At 38.4% G+C, this 19,990-nt stretch overlaps 1 protein-coding gene across 6 annotated transcripts in view; it reads left to right on the top strand.

The window, feature by feature from the left end:
• Positions 1-19,990, top strand: part of frmd3 (FERM domain containing 3) — a 173,847-nt gene that overhangs the window by 143,195 nt on the left and 10,662 nt on the right. For 2 of the 6 annotated variants that reach the window (XM_073070653.1, XM_073070640.1), the window contains one exon: positions 7,420-18,560. In XM_073070653.1, coding sequence (XP_072926754.1) covers positions 7,420-8,021 — 602 coding nt within the window. In that variant the 3' untranslated portion in view covers positions 8,022-18,560. Of the gene's footprint in view, positions 1-7,419; positions 18,561-19,990 lie in introns of those variants that run through there. The other 4 variants (XM_073070663.1, XM_073070646.1, XM_073070636.1 and 1 more) reach the window with 4 other exon arrangements.

Genomic DNA, 19,990 nt, shown 5'->3' with positions numbered 1-19,990 from the left:
AAAGTTGAACAATACAGCTCATCAATCTCAGCCATCAACAATCTCAGCTCAAACCCAAACAGGCTGAAAGCAGAACAGACTGATCTTAGAGACCTGCTAAAATGAAATACCTACAGCATTGCTGTAGAAATGCATTTGTAAATGTCCAAGTTTATGGTTTATCTGTGGAAGAAGTTTCACACACAAAACAATTTTTGCAATATTCATTGTTTTTTTAAAATTCATTGTCAGATAATGAGAACAGTAAGAACTGCATTTGCCGGTGGATCTTGCAATAGCAGCTCTAGAAGACAGTACTCTGATTATAATACATTTGCAATGGCATTTATCACTTTCTTGCTAAACAAAGAAAAAGGGAGGTTTCTGTTCCAAAGGGTTCTAATAGGTGTGATCTAAGCTTAATTGCTAGGATTCTGGCCTATAGGACCTTGGAGACAGTGTTAACTGTAAAATCCCTTCCCTTGTACTATTGAAGTGTAAAATGAAAGTGAAATAGTCATTAGAACAATCTGCAAATAGGCTGGTATTTGTTCCCTTCCATCCCTTTTCCTCCGAATCCGCCTTACACCCGTCACCATATCTACTTCTCCTCCTACCTCTCAATCTGCCCGTCACTCGCACACTTATCCCACTAGTTCCCCTCCTCACTTCCCTCCTTTTATCCCATGCTCCACCATTCTATCTTCCTCAGTTCTTTGTCACTTCCATTACCTACTCTCAGTCTCTGACATTGACCTCATCCTCCCACCTTCTCTCACTCCCCCAGATTGTTCCGCCTGCCAGCTCTTGCTCACCCTTTCCCTCCACCTTTAGTACTGGGAGACTCCCTCTTTCTTTTCAATCTAGAAGAAGGATTTTGACTGAAACCTCACCTGTCCCTTTCCCTCCACAGATGCTGCCACCTGCTGTCCCTCCAGCGCCTTTGTGTGTTGATGCAGCATCTGCAATCTCTGTGCCTCCTTGAAGTGTATTAATGAAGTTTACTGAGAAAATATAAGATTAAATACATTCTTTAACTGCTTGAAACTATCTCTATGATTCAGAAATGCTATTATTTTCTTAGAATTTGCTTGGAAAGTTCATACTGCAAATGGTACATAAATGTTTACAAGTATATTTTTTAAAAAACCATTATAATTTTTAGGTGTTTCAGATTTTAGATGTGTACCAAGTGTAATTTTCCAAATCAGCTTAACAGGTGTTTGTGAAGGGAAACTGTCAGCATACTTTGAAGTAAACCCAACAGCTGATATTCTCCCGGACTGCCAAAGCAGACCCATATGTGTAAAATAGCAATCATAATGATATTATTGTCCAGGGAAATGGTAATAAGGTACTGTAAGCATTATTAAGATAGTAAATGACATCATGGAAGCCTAGACAGATGACTCCTTGTCTTGCACAGCCTTGATTTAAATTGGGATGTAGCTATTTTGAAGTAAATTTTAGAATTGCAGCTGGGTTTTCTCCCTCATCAATTAAGGGATTCAAACAAAAAGGTCACAGTAACCAATCTATATCAGATTAATTCAGTTGCCTCACCCTGAAAAGCTGTCCACTGGTTTCACATTTATAACATACTAGTTAGTTATAGTGAGTTATAAGGTTGCATAGTTTTTAAGCAGAGAAGTAAACTATTAACCCCACTTGTCTGTGTTGCTAGTTTGTCTCTTGCAAACATTTTACTGTCCTTTTTCATGTAATTGAGCAGATACTGTTTATCCCATCTCCTTCATTTTCTTATTTAGGATTCCATTAACTACATTAATGCAGTTAACCTAAATCAACATCTTTGGCAGCTTCTTCCATGTTTTTACTGTTCTTTGGGTAAATGAGTTTTCACTGCTGACGAGAATGAATTTATTTAAACATTATTCTACATTTATGACTTATAATTTCAAATGCCTATTTGTGCAAGTGTCACTGCACAGTAGAACAGTGCACCACCGCTCCAGAGTCTGCTAAATCTTCCTGAAGGTCTTTTGCAGTCAAACGGAGGTTTTGATTTGCCTTTCTAGCAATCCTATGAGCAGTTCTCTCGGAAAGTTTTCTTGGTCTTCCAGACCTTAACTTGACCGCCACCATTCCTGTTAACTGCCATTTCCTAATTATATTATGAACTGAGGAAATGGCTACCTGAAAACACTTTGCTATCTTCTTATAGCCTTCTCCTGCTTTGTGGGCATCATTTATTTTAATTTTCAGAGTTCTAGGAAGCTGCTTAAAGGAGCCCATGGCTGCTGATTGTTGGGACAAGGTTTGAGGAGTCAGGATATTTATAAAGCTTTGGAATTTGCATCACCTGGCCTTTCCTAACAATGACTGTGAACAAACCATAGCCCTAACAAGCTAATTAAGGTCTGAGACCTTGGTAAAAGTTATCTGAGAGCTCAAATTTCTTGGGGTGCCCAAACTTTTGCATGGTGCTCCTTTCCTTTTTTTCACTCTAAAATTGTACAAAATGAAAATAATACACTAATCTTGCTTAAAATGTTGAAAAGAATGTTTCATCTTTAACTTTATGACTTTTGGAGATTGGTTCATTTTCTACTCACTGAACTATTCACAGTAACGGAAATTTTGACCAGGGGTGTCCAAACTTTTGCATGCCACTGTTATGGTCCGGTCCGGTCTGGAGTCCGCATTTCGGGTCTTGATCCGGTCCGCGGACTCCGGACTCTGGACTCTGAGTCTTGTAGCCATCCCTCCTTTTGCCCTTGAGCCCAATTAGTCACACCTGTGGATCATCATGGCTTGTTGGGGCTCAAAGAGGTGCACCTGATGCCCATCAGCTGGCGGTGTATATAGGGGGCTCTGGGACTGAGTGGAGTTGGGGGTTCATCCTGTTTTCTCTGGTTGCCCTGGTTTGGAGTTCCCCTTATTAAAGATGAGTTCTTTGAGTAAGTCTGGCAGTCACCCTGGACCTAGTTCCCTTCCTATCGCTTGCCTCTGTCAGGCAAGCCTGGCTGGACTGCTGTTGCCCGGCGGGGGACTCTGCCCCTTTCATCCCTTGCTGCTAATGGGTTGTGCCCTGCAATCTACCCAGGTGCCCTGTGACCTGCTCAGGCCCCTGTGTTCCTGCCTGGGAGGTCTGGGCTGTGAACTCCAAGGTCCCGCCTTGCCTGCCTAGAACTCTGGGATCCTCGTGCCTGCCTGGAACTCTAAGACTCTCTCGGAACCCCAGCATCACCTTGAACATCACGTCCCTCACACACACCACGGTCTCCACGTCTTGCCTCTGGTTTAGTTGTTCCCGTCCTGCCCCTAGTACTTCAGTGCCTGTGTCCTGCACTTGGGTCCAGCCTCCTGTCCCCTTATGACAGAATGACCCCCCCCCCCAGCAATGCAGGCACTGCAGTCACGTCCCGTCACCCTGGGGTCCCCTATTGTCTGAACATTCCCCCCCCCCCACCCACCCATATCTTCTGTAGCTCTAGAGACCCTCCTCGGTCACCTGGAGGCTCCCTTTGATTGGGGGGGGTACTGTTACGGTTGGGTCTGGAGCCCGCATTCAGGGTCTTGATCCGGTCCGCGGACTTCGGACTCCGGGTCTTGTAGCCGTCCCTCCCTTCACCCTTCAGCCCCATTAGTCACACCTGTGGATCATCGTGGCTTGTTGGGGCTCAAGGAGGCACACCTGATGCCCATCGGCTGGTGGTGTATATAGGGGGCTCTGGGATTGAGTGGAGTTGGGGGGGGTTTGTTCTGTCTCCTCTGGTTGCCCTGGCTTGGAGTTCCCCTTGTTAAAGATGAGTTCTTCGAGTAAGACTAGTAGTGACCCTGGACCTAGTTCCCTTCCTATCCCTTGCCTCTGTTGGGCAAGCCTGGCTGGACTTCTGTTGCCCAGTGGGGGACTCTGCCCCTTTCCATCCCTCGCTGCCGATGGGTTGTGGCCTTGCTACCTACCCAGGTGTCCCGTGACCTGCCCAGGCCACCGTGTTCCTGCTTGGGAGGTCTGGACCCTGCCCAGGAGTTATGCAGCCTGCCCAGTGAACTCCAAGATCCCGCCTTGCCTGAACTCTGGGATCCTCCTGCCTGCCTGAACTCTAAGACTCTCGGAACCCCAGCATCACCTTGAACGTCACATCCCTCACGCAAACCATGGTCTCCACGTCTTGTGACTCATTCAGTTGTTCCCGTCCTGCCCCTAGTACTTCAGTGCCTGCATCCTGCGCTTGGGTCCAGCCTCCTGCCCCTTATGACAGCCACTGTATAATCCACAAATGTTTTTCTGTTGTATACTTTGACTTTAAAAGTTTTTGTGACATCATTTCCTATTTGAGTGATAGGATGGAAATTTAATCAGCTGGACATATGGGTCCAATATAATTTGAGGGTTGAATCAGGCAAAAAGCAAATGCATTGGGAAGTTGGGTCCATCTTGGCAATTTCCTGTTTAGCTGAGTAATGTTAGCTGAATGGGATCAGTACTGATAAAAAGCCTTGAGTCAATGTGTCAATTGTTTATTCCCTTCCATAGATGCTGCCTGACTTGTTGAGTTCCTCCAGAGTTTTGTGTGTGTTGCTCAAGATGTCCTCTTGTGTTTGGAATTAGATTGTCTTTTATTATTACTCAGTTGGAATTAGAATGAAATAACAGTGCTTACTCGTATTACAAACATGAGAAAATCTGCAGATGCTAGAAATCCGGAGCCCATTTAGCCTGTGCTAAACTAACGTTCTGTCTAATCCCATCGATCTGTGTCTGGACCAAAGCCCTCCACACTCCTCCCATCCATGTACTTATCCATACATCCCTTAAATATTGAAATTCAACCCACATCCACCATTTCTACTGGCAGTTTGTTCCACACTCTCACCACCCTCTGAGTGATGAAGTTGTCCCTTGTGTTCCCCTTAAACATTTCACCTTTCACCCTTAACCCATTGCCTCTATTTCTATACTCACTCAAACAGTGGTAAAAGCATGCTTGTATTTACCCTATCTATACCCCTCATAATTTTGTATATCTCTATCAAATCTCCCCTATGCTCTAGGGAATAAAGTCCTAATCTAATCGAACTTCCCCTTGAACTCAGATCTTCAAGTCCCAACAATATCCTTGAATGTTTTTTCTGTACTTAATCAATCTCTTTGATATTTGTCCTGTAGGTAGGTGACCAGAACTGCACACCATAAGACAGGTAGAATTTGGCCCATTGTGTCTGCTCCACTGTTCCTCCTTCATGGCTGATTTATTATCCCTTTCAACCCCATCTCCCTCCTTCTCTCCGTAACCTTTGAAGCCCTAACTAATCAAAAACGTTGATTAGGTAAGACTTGGGAATCTAGAAGGAAGTGGTGGCATTAGAAAGTGGTGCTGAAAAGTTTCATTGGATTGTTGCATGGAAAGGTTAGATTTATGTTCACTGGCATATTAGGGTGCCATACAATTCCATGGTATTCAGTTTAGCAAAACATAGCAGTATTTCTAGTCCATAAATCTCTTTGGTACAGTGTTACAGCGAGGTCTGGTAAGTGTTATAAATAACTGTAATTTTAGTCATCATTTCCCTTGTGACAGTATTCCTAAACCCCTTCATACAAATGACATTTACTCAGTGTCCTACTCTGATGTGCTCTGCTGTTGGGAAGTTCAGTGTTAAAACACCGAAGTACAAGAGTAAATCACTATTTCAGTAGAACAGAACAAGTAAACATGGTGAAAGGCTTGCTAAAGATCCAGACAAGAAGAAGCATTCACCTTAAGATGGTGAACCACTGTTCTAAGGATGCCTACATTCGATTATTGAAACATGGGCCCAGGATTATAGTCAGAGGAATTGGTAACATCCTCCTTCTGTTATAAATATCTTCTCGCATGAATAATCTTTTGGTTAAATGCTAGAAGTGATGGAAAAAAATCTGTTAATTTGCTGATGTACATTTTAAATTGCTGGTCCCTGTTTCTATATTTGAAGTAAAATTGTGCTTAGATCCGAATTTTAAATTGGTAATTGTCTCAGTTTAATTTTTATCTTGGGTGTCAGCGATGGAATTTCCTTTCAAACCTCTTAAGATTATAATGAATACATAATCAACATGAATATGAAAGGCATGAACAATAACAACCGGAGCTGTTGTCCAAGAACACAGTTCTGGTTACAGTTAGTTATGCCTAACAGATCTAGTTTTTCAGTAACAAAAATGCAGGAATAAATGAATGAAAGTGTAGCATTGTGGAATTCCCCTGTTACTATAAAACAATTACAGCTGCTTTTAACTCTTTTTACAGTTGAAGGCACTGACATATAGTGGCCAATATTCCATAGAATGCTGCAAAATATATGAATCCAGTAAAATATCACAATGATGCAGTATCAAGAAAGGTTTTGTGTCTGTGTGTTGGCTCTTTGTTAGGATTGTCATGTTAAAACTATTTTCTTACACTCCCCTAAATGTCCTAATGTTTTCCCTGTCATATGTACTTGAATAAACGAGGTTTACTCAAATTGTGCTTTTTTTTTTGTCAACTTCCTAAAGTTTGGGCCCTTGTTTACTGACTCTATACATAGGTGAAGCCGCACTTTCCTGTTATGATGGTTGCTAAATCCCTTCTGTTTCTTCCAGGCCTCGACATTCTCCCTAAAATGTGGCGCACAGAAGGGAGCACAATTCCGCAATTGATTCCTTTATGAATATTGTGCATTTCAAGCATTAAAAATTAGTTATTTATGTGTGGGGACTAAGCTTTCCTCAATGTAGTAGTTGTGTAAATATTTGTCTTGCATTTTGATGCTTTTTATTCTATTCACTTGCTTTAACTTTGGCTGAAAGCCTCAAAATTTTTAAAACAGTGGTGTAGACATTGAGAATTCCTATGGAAATTTCAAATGATTGAAATGTAAGAATTAGCCAAAATCTGCACAAGTACTATGGTTAGGATAACTTATTAAAGTGATTAACTGTTGTTTACAGTTAATGGTGAGACAAGAAACAAAAGTGAGAATTGTACAGCTACTGGCATATTTCTACAGTAAGAAATTATTTTATGACAAATGGTGAATAGTAATAATTCAACACTTACTTTGTCACCTTGCTGCTTAGGTGCATAACTAAGTAGAAGATGGACTGATGTCCAGAATATTAGCTAAAAACTTTGGTAAATGTGCAATATGTACTTTTCTGCACAGTAAGGAAAAATGTAAACCCATACACAACCCTATGAGCAGACAGATTCCATGCTGTCAAAGAATGTGTCAAATGCTTCATGGATTGTATGTGTTTTTGTAACTTCAAATTGAAAAAATTGATTAGTAACGACTCTTGGAGTTGCTTACTGTTTTTTAAGTGCACTTTAAAAAAACTCATAAATTTTAAAAAGCACAAGAGGCAGCTTTCTACCAGCAGCCTCTCACACAATTATCAGGGGAAAGAATATGAATTGATTCACATCTTTGATTTTCCTGGTCTTTCAGGTGGAGAGCTATTGAAATTAACTGATCAATCAGCGCGGAGTGAGGAAGAGTTGAAAGAGCCACATAATGAGTCTGGAGAAGTGGCAGAAACCAAATGTGAAAATGAAGAGGAAATGAGCGAAGACTGTCTCACCATATCTGAGTTAGTATATAATCCAAGTGCCAGTGTCCTGCCTACTCCTGTGGAAGATGGTGGGATAGATTTGTTTTTTAATAGTCACTCAGTGGGGAACCAGAAGGATGATGGAGGCTCATTTAATGAGTTAGATGCCCCTGAAAACACACTCCTGATTACAGAAGTGGAGGAGCTGAAGGAAGTGAACTGGGTATTTGTTAGGAGTTTTGAACTGATGACAAGCAACAGACATCTGAATATACTGGCAAAGAGCTTTGTGAAACTGCTTGTGGTGGGCCTGGGTTTGATGCTGTTTGCTTTCCCACTTCTTTTGGTCCTGTTGGAATCTGACGTAGATGCTTCTTTCCTGAGAGAAATCCGGCAGACACCCGAGTTTGAGCAGTTCCACAATGAATACTACTGTCCGCTTAGACAGTGGCTGACTTATAAAATACAATACATCCTTGACAAGCTAAGCAGCTCGTGAGGCTACACTAGTGTGCAGTTGGACAAGCAGGTACAACGACTTCTCTGAGCAAAACTTATTTCTGCTGTTTTTACTGTTTTTATGTTTTGTACCTTTTTAATGTGGTTTAAAAGTATTTCAGAAAATTTTATTCAGTTTTTTTAAGTGAAATCTGCTCAAGAAATTATTGAATTTAACATCCACATTATTAGGTGTGGCATGAAAGAATTTTTTAAAATTATGGTCAAGTTTTATCTGGTGTTTAAAATCATTCTATTCTTGAGTGAGTGCACAACATTGTGTATCTCCGTTCTCCTGTTGGTGACTACAACATTCAAAAGGTTCTATGCAGATGAACAACTGTTTTGGTAAATTGATTAAGTTTGGGCAGCTTCAAAATTGTATTCACTGTAAAAGGCATTGCCTTTGGGGATAGTAATGGTATTTTATTATACTGTGAAGTCAATAATCTGTTTACTGGAAATGATCAGTTATGACTGTAATAACTAGAAGTACCAGAGGGAGTGAAGATTTTTGGAGATCCTCTTCCGTATTCACCGTAGCTTAGGTGGAAGAGTGACAGAAATCCAAAGTGGCACTTGAAATTGTGTTTCTTCTTCTTCTTCTTCGGCCCTTGGCTCTCAGTGGAGCATAGGCCATTGATGCCCTCCCGTCTCCATCATCCAAAGTCGATGGTATGGTTGGTATTCATCAGAGTTTCTGCACTACATTGTATTTGGTTTATGCAGCTTCACCAGAGCCCTGTTGGCCAGCCTTACTCACTTCCACCTCTCACAATGGGGAGGCAGGGTTGGACTTTGAGAAGCGAAATTATGTTCAAACCACTGAAATTTAACTCAAGTAATGATATTCTCCAAAATCTGTGAAGCTTCCAGATAGAAAGGGATATGATATGGTGGATACATGGGGGCATTTAGAAGATGGAAGGTGATGCTGCCATGTTTGGACTAAGTTCATGAAATTGTTGTGTTCCAAGGAAATGAGATGAGGAATCAAAAACCATTGTGGAACTGCCTGAACTCATTCATTTCATTCCATACATTCACTTGTTTACTTCATTAAGCAAACTGAAATGTAGCAATGGAAGAGACTAAAGTACACTGCAATATATAGACCACCACAGACATTTACAATAATGATGGGTCAATATACAAAACTACATTTTTCTTCATAAGAGCAGAAAATGTTTAATGGGAAATATTGCCAGAATTAATTCTTTGTTTCTATGTATAGGGTCATGTTTCAGTAACTCAGTCACAAATAAGAAATTTTAAACAGTTCATTTTCAATGACGCAGATACATGACAACAGTAAACAGCAGTCAATATGGCTATTGCAAGTTAGAAAGTCAAAAAGAATAATGTGAAAATAATATATGGATCATAAAATTATTCATAGACTTTCACACATCTAGTTCTTCAATATGATTAGAAAAGTCACTTTGCCTATTAACTTTGACTTTGAATAGTGCTGCTAGTAAATGCAAACAAGAAATTTCACAGGTATCCATTGAGGTAACACTTGAATAGACTCTTTTGGCCATTATAATTGACCTTTGGAAATACTGCACATTTCTATGAACTTTGTATCATGCAGCACAGAATATGATACATGACTTCTCTTCCACTTTTATCACCAGATCCTTTATTAGGAAATGATACATTAATGCACAAGTAGTATTATGTATGGTAAAGAAAAAAATATAAGCTACTAACAGATACAGTAATTGCAGTGCAGACATCTAATCTTATAATGCAAACATGGTTGGAATGTTTAGGTTTAATCTAGATAAGTTACAGGGAGGCAGCAGAAAGGAAACTATAGACCTGTTACCGTGACATCAGTGGTTGTGAAGTTGTTGGAATCAATTGTTAGGGATGAGATTATGGAGTACCTGGAGGCACATGACAAGATAGGCCACAGCTAGCATGGTTTCCTGAAAGGAAAATCCTGCCTGACAAACCTACTGCAATTCTTTGAGGAAATTACAAGCAGGGTAGACAAAGGAGATGCAGTAGACATGATGTACAGTACTTGGATTTTCAGAAGGCCTGTGACAAGGTGCCGCACAGGAGGCTGCTTAGCAAGATAAGAGCTCATGGAATTACGGGGAAGTTACTAGTGTAGGTGGAGCATTGACTGATCGGCAGAAAACAGAGTGGGAATAAATGGATCCTATTCTGGCTGGCTGCCGGTTACCAGTGGTGTTCCACAGGGGTCAGTGTTGAGATCGCTGCTTTTTACGATGTATGTCAATGATTTGGACAATGGTATTAATAGATTTGTGGCTAAATTTGCCAATGATATAAAGATAGATGGAGGAGTGGGTAGTGCTGAGGACACAGAGAGCCTGCAGAAAGACTTTGATAGTTTGGGGGAATGGGCAAAGAAGTGGCAAATGAAATACAATGTTGGAAAGTGTATGGTCATGCACTTTGGTGGAAGAAATAGACGGTCAGAATATTATTTAGATGTGGAGAGAATTCAAAATGTAGAGATGCAAAGGGACTTGGGAATCCTTGTGCAAGATACCCTGAAGGTTAACCTCCAGGTTGAGTGGGTTGTGAAGAAGGTGAATGTGATGTTGACATTCATTTTTAGAGGTATAGAATATAAGAGCTGGGATGTGATGTTGAGGCTCTATAAGGCACTCGTGAGACCACACGGAGTATTTTGTACAGTTTTGGGCTCCTTATTTTAGAAAGGATATACTGACATTGAAGAGGGTTCAGAGAAGATCCATGAGTATGATTCCAGGAATGAAAGGGTTACCATATGAGGAATGTCTGACAGCTCTTGGGCTGTATTCCCTGGAGTTCAGGAGAATGAGGGGGTTTCTCATAGAAACGTTCTGAATGTTAAAAGGCCTGAACAGATTAGATTATGGCAAAGTTATTTCCCATGGTAGGGGATTCTAGGACAAGAGGGCACAATTTCAGGATTGAAGGATGTACTTTTAGAACTGAGATGCGGAGAAATTACTTTAGTCAGAGGGTGGTAAATCTGTGGAATTTGTTGCCACAAGTGACTGTGGAGGCCAATTCATTGGGTGTATTTAAGGCAGAGATAGATAGGTTCTTGATTAGCCAGGGCATCAAAGGGTATGGGGTGAAGGCAGGGGAGTGGGGATGACTGGAAGAATTGGATCAGCCCATGATTGAATGGTGGAGCAGACTCGATGGGCCAAATGGCCTACTTCTGCTCCTATATCTTATGGTCTTATAATTAATTCCATTATAACCTAATAGCGTGAAGAATCAAAAATAAAATGGAAAATGTAATCTTATTTATTTTATAAACATAAAACAGAAAGCATCTCAAGACATTTGCAGCATTGTTGTGTAAACTACAGTATTGAGCTACATGAGAGATGATAGGATAGTCACCAAATTTTAAATACAACTTTAAAAAGTGGAGAAATGTAGAGAAATGAAGAATTATACAAAGATAAATCCAGAGCTCAAGACCTAGGTACCTAAAACCATGGGCCATCCTGGTAGAGAAAGGAGAACTGGAAGCGCAGGCATCATCCTATAGGGTTTTCAATGGTTTGGGAGAAGAAGGGAAAGATATTGTGGAGTATTAACATGATGATGAAAACTTTAAAGCTGGTGAACTGCAGCAATCAGAGCCTGTGCAGGTCAATGAACACCTTTCAACTGATGAGTGGAACTTGATGTGGGGTTGGAAGATGGAAAGTTGTTTATGGGAGCTGAGAATCCTAAGCAAGTCTTAAATTAGTATCTTCCCTTGTGCAGTTTTAAAATATTTTTTAAATGCACACATTAATTCATGTGCTCCTTTGACTGGTGTGCAGTTTGTTGGACAAAACTTTTCCTGTGTAATTTTCTCATCTTTTGAGAGAGAACAAATATAGTGAAAAGCAAGTAGACAAATTCAAAAATAATTGCTTAAGTTTGACAAAATTGTGACAAACAGAATCTGTTCCTGACTAGTCTGTAATCTGAGTAATTGAATATTTTAATACAGACTGTTTAGCATTGGATGAAAACCTATCTTAATCTACCAATAAAAGTGGTTCATAAATGAGGAATTCAGTAAGAAATGTCCCACTTGGTGGCGCAATAATATCAGCGCCGGACTCCGGAGCGAAGGTTCCCGAGTTCGAATCCAAGTCGGGTTGAGCGTCGAGCTAGCAACTTGGCCTCATAAAAGCAAGAATAGCTTGCTGCGGAAACACCATCATGACAGTGCCCCAGTAACTCCACTGCCGAGTTAAGGGCTATTCTTCTTCTCCTCCTCTTCAATAAGAAATGGAAATATTTCTGAAGTTTTACATGGTATTCAGACCATTTGGAAAATGAATCCAAGACTATTTTAATCAATATGTGTATTATCTCTTGGTTCCCACATTAAACAGCAATCGGAACAAAGAAAGGGATATTAAAAAGCAATGAAACATAGATTGATTGAGTAAAGCAAAAATATCAATTTAAACAATCAGAAACAAAGTCATTGATAGTTCATCTCTAGTTTTTGGTAATGAAATATACTGTAGGTTCATTGAAAAATAGTACAGCTTACTTTATTTCATTATAATGGTTGAGTAGAGTCGGAATTTTGGGTACTGGCCCTGCTTCACTAATACGTCCTACCTAAAGGAGCTGTTCAGACAACTATGCATCCTCAAAGGCATTTCAGTAGACATCAAGCTGAATGTCCTCTAGAGTAGCTGATCTGATCAAGAAAAGTCTCAGTTTATCATTATCAACTGATGTAGAATGCTTAAGTTTTAAGTCATTTGGGACTTAAGTTTTAAGTCAGTATGTGATCATAATTTTGAAAATACAAGAAATAAGAATATTTTACCATTTGGCTCTTTGAGCCTGCTCAATCGTACATCACGGTCATTACTTAACTTCTACCTTACTTTCATGCACTCCTGTATTAAACTTAGAACAGCACAGCATAGAAACAGGAGCTTTAGCCCCTGACGTCTGTGCTGAGCATGATGCTAAATTAAACTAATCCCTTCTGCCTGCAGGTGATCTATATTCCTCTGTTCTCTGCATATTCATGTGCCTGTCTAAAAGCCTCTTAGACAGCACTGCTGAATCTGTTTGCACTGCCATCCTCACTAGCATGTTTCAGGCACCTATATTACAACCTATAGGTTTGTAAAACCAAACTTATCCTTTAAACACCCCACCCCACTCTAAAGCTATGCCCGGTAGAATTGGACATTTCTACCTTGGGATAAATATTCTGCCTGTCTCCCTTATCCATGCCTCTCATGAAGTTATAGCTTCTATAATCTCTCCGCTTAGCCTCCAATGCTCCTGGAAAAGAAAACCAATCTAAGTTTGTCCAAAAACTGCTGTAAGAAGGTTCTTGTAGCTCATACCATGTCAACCAGGCAGCAGTGTGGTAAACCTCTTCAGCACCCTCTCTGAAGCTTCTACATCCTTTCTGTAATGGGGAACTGCATACAATACTCCCACGTGTGGCCTAACCAAAGATTTATACCTCCACATGACTTCCTGATTCCTACCCTTTGCATTTACTGCTGAAGGCAAGCCTTGTTTACCACTCTGTATACTTATGTTGCTATATCCCTTGATTCCCTTAATATCAATCTTTTATTGGAATGAGCTAATTGACCAACCCTGCACAGCCCCCTGAGTCCGAGAGTTTCAAAAACTCCCCACCTCTACATGAAAATATCTTCCCTTAGTCCCAGATCCAACAGGAGAAGCATCCTGCTTTCATCCAGATTGAAGAGCCGAGGAAAATTTTGCAAGATTCAGTGAGATTTACTCCTCTAAATGCACAAATAGGTTTACTGTCAAATTTTCAGGTGGCCTGGTTTAATCAAATAGTTCACATATAACGCAATCATACTAAGTTTTCTCATCAGCAAATTAGTGTTGATGTAAAAGAATAGATAGGGGATCCCTTATTTTAAGCTTCCTTTGACCCTTTCAAGGGTTTCAGACTCCATTTTAAAAGCTAACACTCTAGAAAATATAGGCTTCATCTACTCGATCTTTCTTGATCAATGGCAAACCTGCAATCTATACAATCACCCCGGTATTCACTAGTATTTCAGTACTATGAATACATGAAAATGATTTGCGCACTCCCTCAACAGGAAGTACATCCTTTCCTGGGGGCAATGAGACGAGAACTGAATATTATACTGTGATTCAGAGTGTAGCTTTGCCACTAGGAGACAGTGATTGAGGAGGAACTGGGATGACCTTTCTAGACAGCAGACAGCAGTGGTCTCCCTTTGTAATTACCAAGGTTGCACTTGCCTCACTTCTTGAAGTTGATATGGTCACAGCATCACTGAGGTGCTGCAGTCTATCCTCTCCTCAGATATTGACAATTAGATTCTGAATTTGTTCTTTACTGCAAAGTTGTAGTTCAGTGAGGATATACTATTTGCCCTTGAAGCCTTGTTATGTTCTAACTGGAATATGGCCTTTTCAGTTTGTTGTTGGTGTGGATATACAACACTGTTTTGAGTAGATGGTTGTGGGATAGAATCAGGTATACTCGCATCATGATTAGAGTCTTTGGATTCAGAAGGAAGATAGCAGAAACTGAAGGGTATGCTCAAAGCTCTCTGGAAACCCTCTTGAGAATCCCCGAACTATGTGGAGAAGGAGTATTAGATATTGAGAACTTAGAGTTCAATGTGTTGGACAACTGAGAAGCCCATAGTAAATGGCAGAAAGACCGTGCCACCTCACAGACCATCCACCTGCCAGACATCTTTAGGCACTTTGTCCCATCTATGGAGAAGACTGAGGTTTCCACATAGGCCTCATTAGTCACCTCAGAATTCACACAAGCAAGTCATATGCTCCTTGAGGGACAGACTAAGATGAAGATGAGACAATAATTAAGGTGTTGTTCCACTAAGGCCCTGTATAATACAGAAAGACATCTTTGTTCAGAGTAAAATCTTGTGAATTAAAGGACAACCTACTATTTATTTTCCTGTCTCCTTGCTGCCCTTGTTTGCCTTCAATGACTTCTGTAGAACGACATCCAGATACCTATAAACATCATTCCTCAGTCTCTCATTATTTCTATTTTGTGCACTGAAGTGTATAAATTCACATCTACATTATATCTGCTAATGTTCAATTAGCTTATCTGTATCCTCCATTAAACCTCTTAACATTCTTGTCATGATACACTATTTCACCTAGCTTTGCATCATCAGTTACCTTTGAAACGTGGCATTTAGTCTCAGTCAAATCATTGAGAAAAGTCATGAACATCTGTGGCTCAAGCACTGATCCTGATAGATACCATCATGGATGGAATATCTTGAAAAGCTCATTGACTTTTTGATCCATATCTCTACAACAATTTAAGAATATTTTCAGTTCCTGCTCAAGTATGTCTTTGGAATTAATATCATGAAGTTTCCCTTTATGGTTATAGGTGAGACTGTGCTTTTCTGCATTCTTATTTTATTCCCATTGTTAAAAAATAGCTTTCTATTTCTTCAATTCTTCATTCTCAGTGAACCAAATCCATGCCTCCTTAAAACTACTGAGTTCCTGGAATAATCTTTATTGCTTTTCTTCAAATCTTTCTGGCCAATCTTTTTTTTTCTTGCCCATGGTACCACAATTCTAGCTCTGTTGATGCTCTTTTACAGTAAAACACCCTTAATTTCACCTTTACCTAACTATTTATACACGGCACATTTTGTTTGTCTTTTGTTTGCTTGCCAGAGCTTTATCCTTGCATGACCAGGTCAATTTTACCTTTCAGCTGATGCAGCTTACTGACAATTCCTTCACATTTCAACAATTTTGCTATTTTCATTTCTCAAAGTTTTTAAGTGCCTTATACATTTCCATCTACAAGTTTTCAGGTTTTTAGTTTTCATTTATCAAAAGTTTATACTTCCGAGAGTCACATTTCTGATCTTTTCACAAATAAAGTAGCATTTTATATTACATCAGTCATTAATTACCATACCAGGATTTCAATGATTTGAAACTCTTTGATTGAGGTAGCAAATTAGTGAAGTTGTTTCAAATATGCTACCATTGTTTTATTGGTACATTTCAGTTTGCAGGTAAACACATCGTATTTTGAATGATATCAGCTATCTCTTGTAACCTTCATTAAAAAAATTTCCAGATGAAGTGAGTGATCTGCTCCACCAGAATACCATTCACAAGTTGAACAGAGAATAATATTCATCTCATTAAGTTTCACCACTTTACCTTTTTAAAGAGGTCTTTATAGAAATTCCATTTGTTGCTTACAAAGCATTGTATACTTCAATAATCAGTTTATAAACTTTTTTATTTAAATTCCTTAAACTTATTTAAATAATTTAATTAATAATTTTAGAAAAAATTACACAGTCTGTTCAATGTATTTAGACAATAGGGTTCCTACTGGACCTGGGCAAGGCACAAAACCAGCAGAAGCACAGTTAACAACTATTATATCACCATCTGATTCTGCTTGATAGAAACTCACACAAATGAATATTAGGAGTTGCATCTGAAATAAATGATGATCAATGCATTGTCACTTAGTTTACATACTGTGCATATGCATTTCACCTCCAAATATGCCCAATTTCCTATGAATTAATTCATTGCATTAGTCGTGTGCATGGAACCAAAGTGTCTTCCTTTGTTTTGAAAACAATTTATATGGTAATGGTCTATAACTTGCATAGGTGATCTTTGAATCTACTGCCATAACTTCAGTAGGAGACTGCCAGAACAACAAGAGAAAGGGAGTAAATAATTGAAAATGAAACATTCCCACAAATTTTCTAGGAATTCCATTGATCTGTGTCTTGTATCACATGGTAAAACATAGTATTTTGCATCTATTTAACTTGCATTATGCTAAATATGTCCAATAATTATTTCACTTCATGATCAAGTTATAAAGGTACTAAGCATATTGATATAATTTTGCCATACTGTTAAAATATGAAAGCTTTTATGTCATGGATGAAAATGTTATCAAAATAATTTGTACTGTGAAGGTAAAAACAAATCATTTAAAATCTACTCTTGCTGCTGACTCACTAGAGTCTTTGGCAATTTCTGTTTCTATGCAGCAGTTTTCTATGAAATGTTCTTTAGACCTTTACAATGTAGTTTCATTGTGTGTTTCAGCACCGTTTCAAATCCAGCACGGTACTTTGTACTCAGATACACAGTACAGAAGTTATCTTTCTGTACAGACCAAAACCACAATTACAGCATTTAATTGGTAAATGGATTCAATCATCATATTATCAAAATAGAGCTAACATATATTGAACTAAATTGGATAGTGCATTATGAGAGCTGAGCTACTGAAATGTAAAATTCTTTCTATTGCTTAATTGACTGGCAAGTTGGTTTTATAGATAAACATCACAACCATAAAACTACTTTGAAAGTAAGCAGTTAAATAATTAAGTTAAAAGAATGTACAATTCAACAAGATTCAATATTGATTATCAATAAAGCATCAGAAATTAATTTAATTTAAATTAAAATTAATAAATTATCACTAAAGCATGATCAAATACTGTATGTATCATTTTCTTAAAAGCCTTGTGTACTATTCTAATTATTTTGACTGTCAGGCTGCTTACCAAAGTACTGGTAGGAACTGACTGAAGCCAATTATTATAATGAAATGTTAACCATAAGTGCTGAATTCAGTAAAATATTGAGAAAGCTTTTTCCACTGATATGGTCCAATTATCAGATTCCACTGTATTTCATGAATTCTTAATATTAAACTGATCTTTTTTATAATCAGGTTGCTGAAACATGCTCATTCTTACTGACAGAATGTTGCAATAAAATTTTAGTAAATAAGATGGCTAAGTTAAATAATTAAAGCAAATAAGTAAAAATGTGAATTAATCATTGCAACAATTGAGTTAACAGAAGATACTTCCTATAGCATCAGACGCTTGCTTGCAAATGAACAAAATGGTATTTCTTTGGACAGCAGAAGGGCAATTAAAGAGAGCAAAACAAAGCTATTTACAGTGAATTCTGCTCCTTGTATTACCTTTGTGTTGTTTGCCAACATGAAATTCTAAAGTATCCCAAAAGGCAAAAGGCTCTTTGCATTATTGTATTCATAACAAACTGTTTTCAAAGCTTTTGTCAAATTTTCACTTCGTTTTCATTCACTGACTTGCATACATAGTTAATAAAAGTTAGATGAACTATGTAGAAATACATAGGGATAATTTTTATGATTTTGTTGAGAACTGAGGTGGATAGCAGAGATAGAATATATAGTATGTATTCACATTGTGGTGTTCTTGCTGTGGTATGCTGTGTAAGTAGGATAGTTCACTAATTGTTGTTTGGCCAACCTTTGTAAACAACCTTGGGGAAAATCAGAATATTGTCATGAAAAATTCAATCATACAGGGAATCACTTGTAACTTTAGGCTATTAAATGTTGAGAAGGTTGGCATTTCATATTTAAATGTTAAATAATGCCTGGATTGTTTTATATGTTATAACCATAACAAACCAACAATAAAAGTGCATTTGAACAAAAGAATTTTCATTGATCTTTAATACTTTTTTCTTTTAAATAATTATGTCCTATCTTCTGCTTTAATATTCCAGTGTATGGCATTGGAAATGGACCCACGATTTCAAATAATTTGTTATTACTGTCAATTTATAGTAATCCTTTTCTAAAATATATAGTTACCTGCCATAAGAACATGAGGAAATGGTTTATAGCAGGTTGGCTGCCAATTGACAGCAACAGCAATCCTGGCTGCACCTTATCAGAGGTAGTCCCTTTCTCTATCCATCCACCACTCTCTCTGCAGCTTAAAACTTTGTTTTTCTCCCTCCTCTTTGCCAGTTCTGACGGTCTTCAACTGTAATGTTAACTCTATTTCTCTTTTCACAGATGCGGCCTGACATTGAGTGTTTCTGCTCTGTTCCATTTTTTATTGTAGCAGCACATTACACTGATTGTTATCAACTACAAGGAAAGCAGAGCTTCATCACAGGATGCTCAACTTCCCCTCTTATAGAATGGCAGAGAATTTTATAAAGTTTGTAAATGGTCAGCTATTTTCTATTCTTTGTAAATTACAGATCGCCTTATACTCTGTTGCCTGTATTCTAATTTGCATCAGCCTGGACATCCATTACTTCTGTGGTCACATTGGTTCCCAGTAAAACAATGCCACAGATTTTAAGATTCTGTTTTTTTTTAAATTCAAATCTCTCCTCAGTGTTAAAAGTTCAAAGTACATTTATTATCAAAGTACATAGATGTCATTACCCCAAGATTCATTTTCATGTGAGCATTCACAGTAATATAAAAAGAAACAATCAATGAAAAATTGCACACAAAGACAGACAAATGGCCAATGTAGAAGAGAATAAATAGTGCAAATACCAAAATTGGAAATAAATAATAAAAATTGAGAACATGAGATATAAAGTACTTGAGAGTGAGTCCATAGGTTGTGGGATCAGTGCTGGGGTGAGTGATGTTATCCACTCTGGTTCAAGAGCCTGATGACTGATGTTACATTTTGTAACACTAAAGCATAAAACTAACTAAAAGGAAAACAAGGAGCTGGGAATAATCTGTCTATTCTCAGTGTTTTATTTTAATGAGGCGCGCACATATGACATGGTGGAGTGATGATATATGCCATTCACATCTTTTACGTATAACCCGCAAAGAATTATGTAAACAAAATATAGGTAATCAAAAACCTATTTAAAGTTCAAATTAAGTTTATCATCAGAGATCATATGTCACCATATACAATCCTGAGATTAATTTTCTTACAGGCATGCTTAGTAAGTCCATAGAATAATAACCATACAAAATCAAAGAAAGATTGCACCAACTTCAGCCAGTGTGTAAAAGACAATAAACCGTACAAATACAAAAATAAATAAATAAACAATAAATATCGAGAACATGAGATGAAGAGTCCTTGAAAGTGAATCCAT

Source organism: Hemitrygon akajei, chromosome 2, assembly GCF_048418815.1.
Source record: "Hemitrygon akajei chromosome 2, sHemAka1.3, whole genome shotgun sequence".
In the NCBI taxonomy this organism is placed as follows: Eukaryota; Metazoa; Chordata; class Chondrichthyes; order Myliobatiformes; family Dasyatidae; genus Hemitrygon; species Hemitrygon akajei.
Note: the sequence above shows the minus strand (reverse complement) of the source record. Positions and strands in the feature narration are given on the sequence as shown.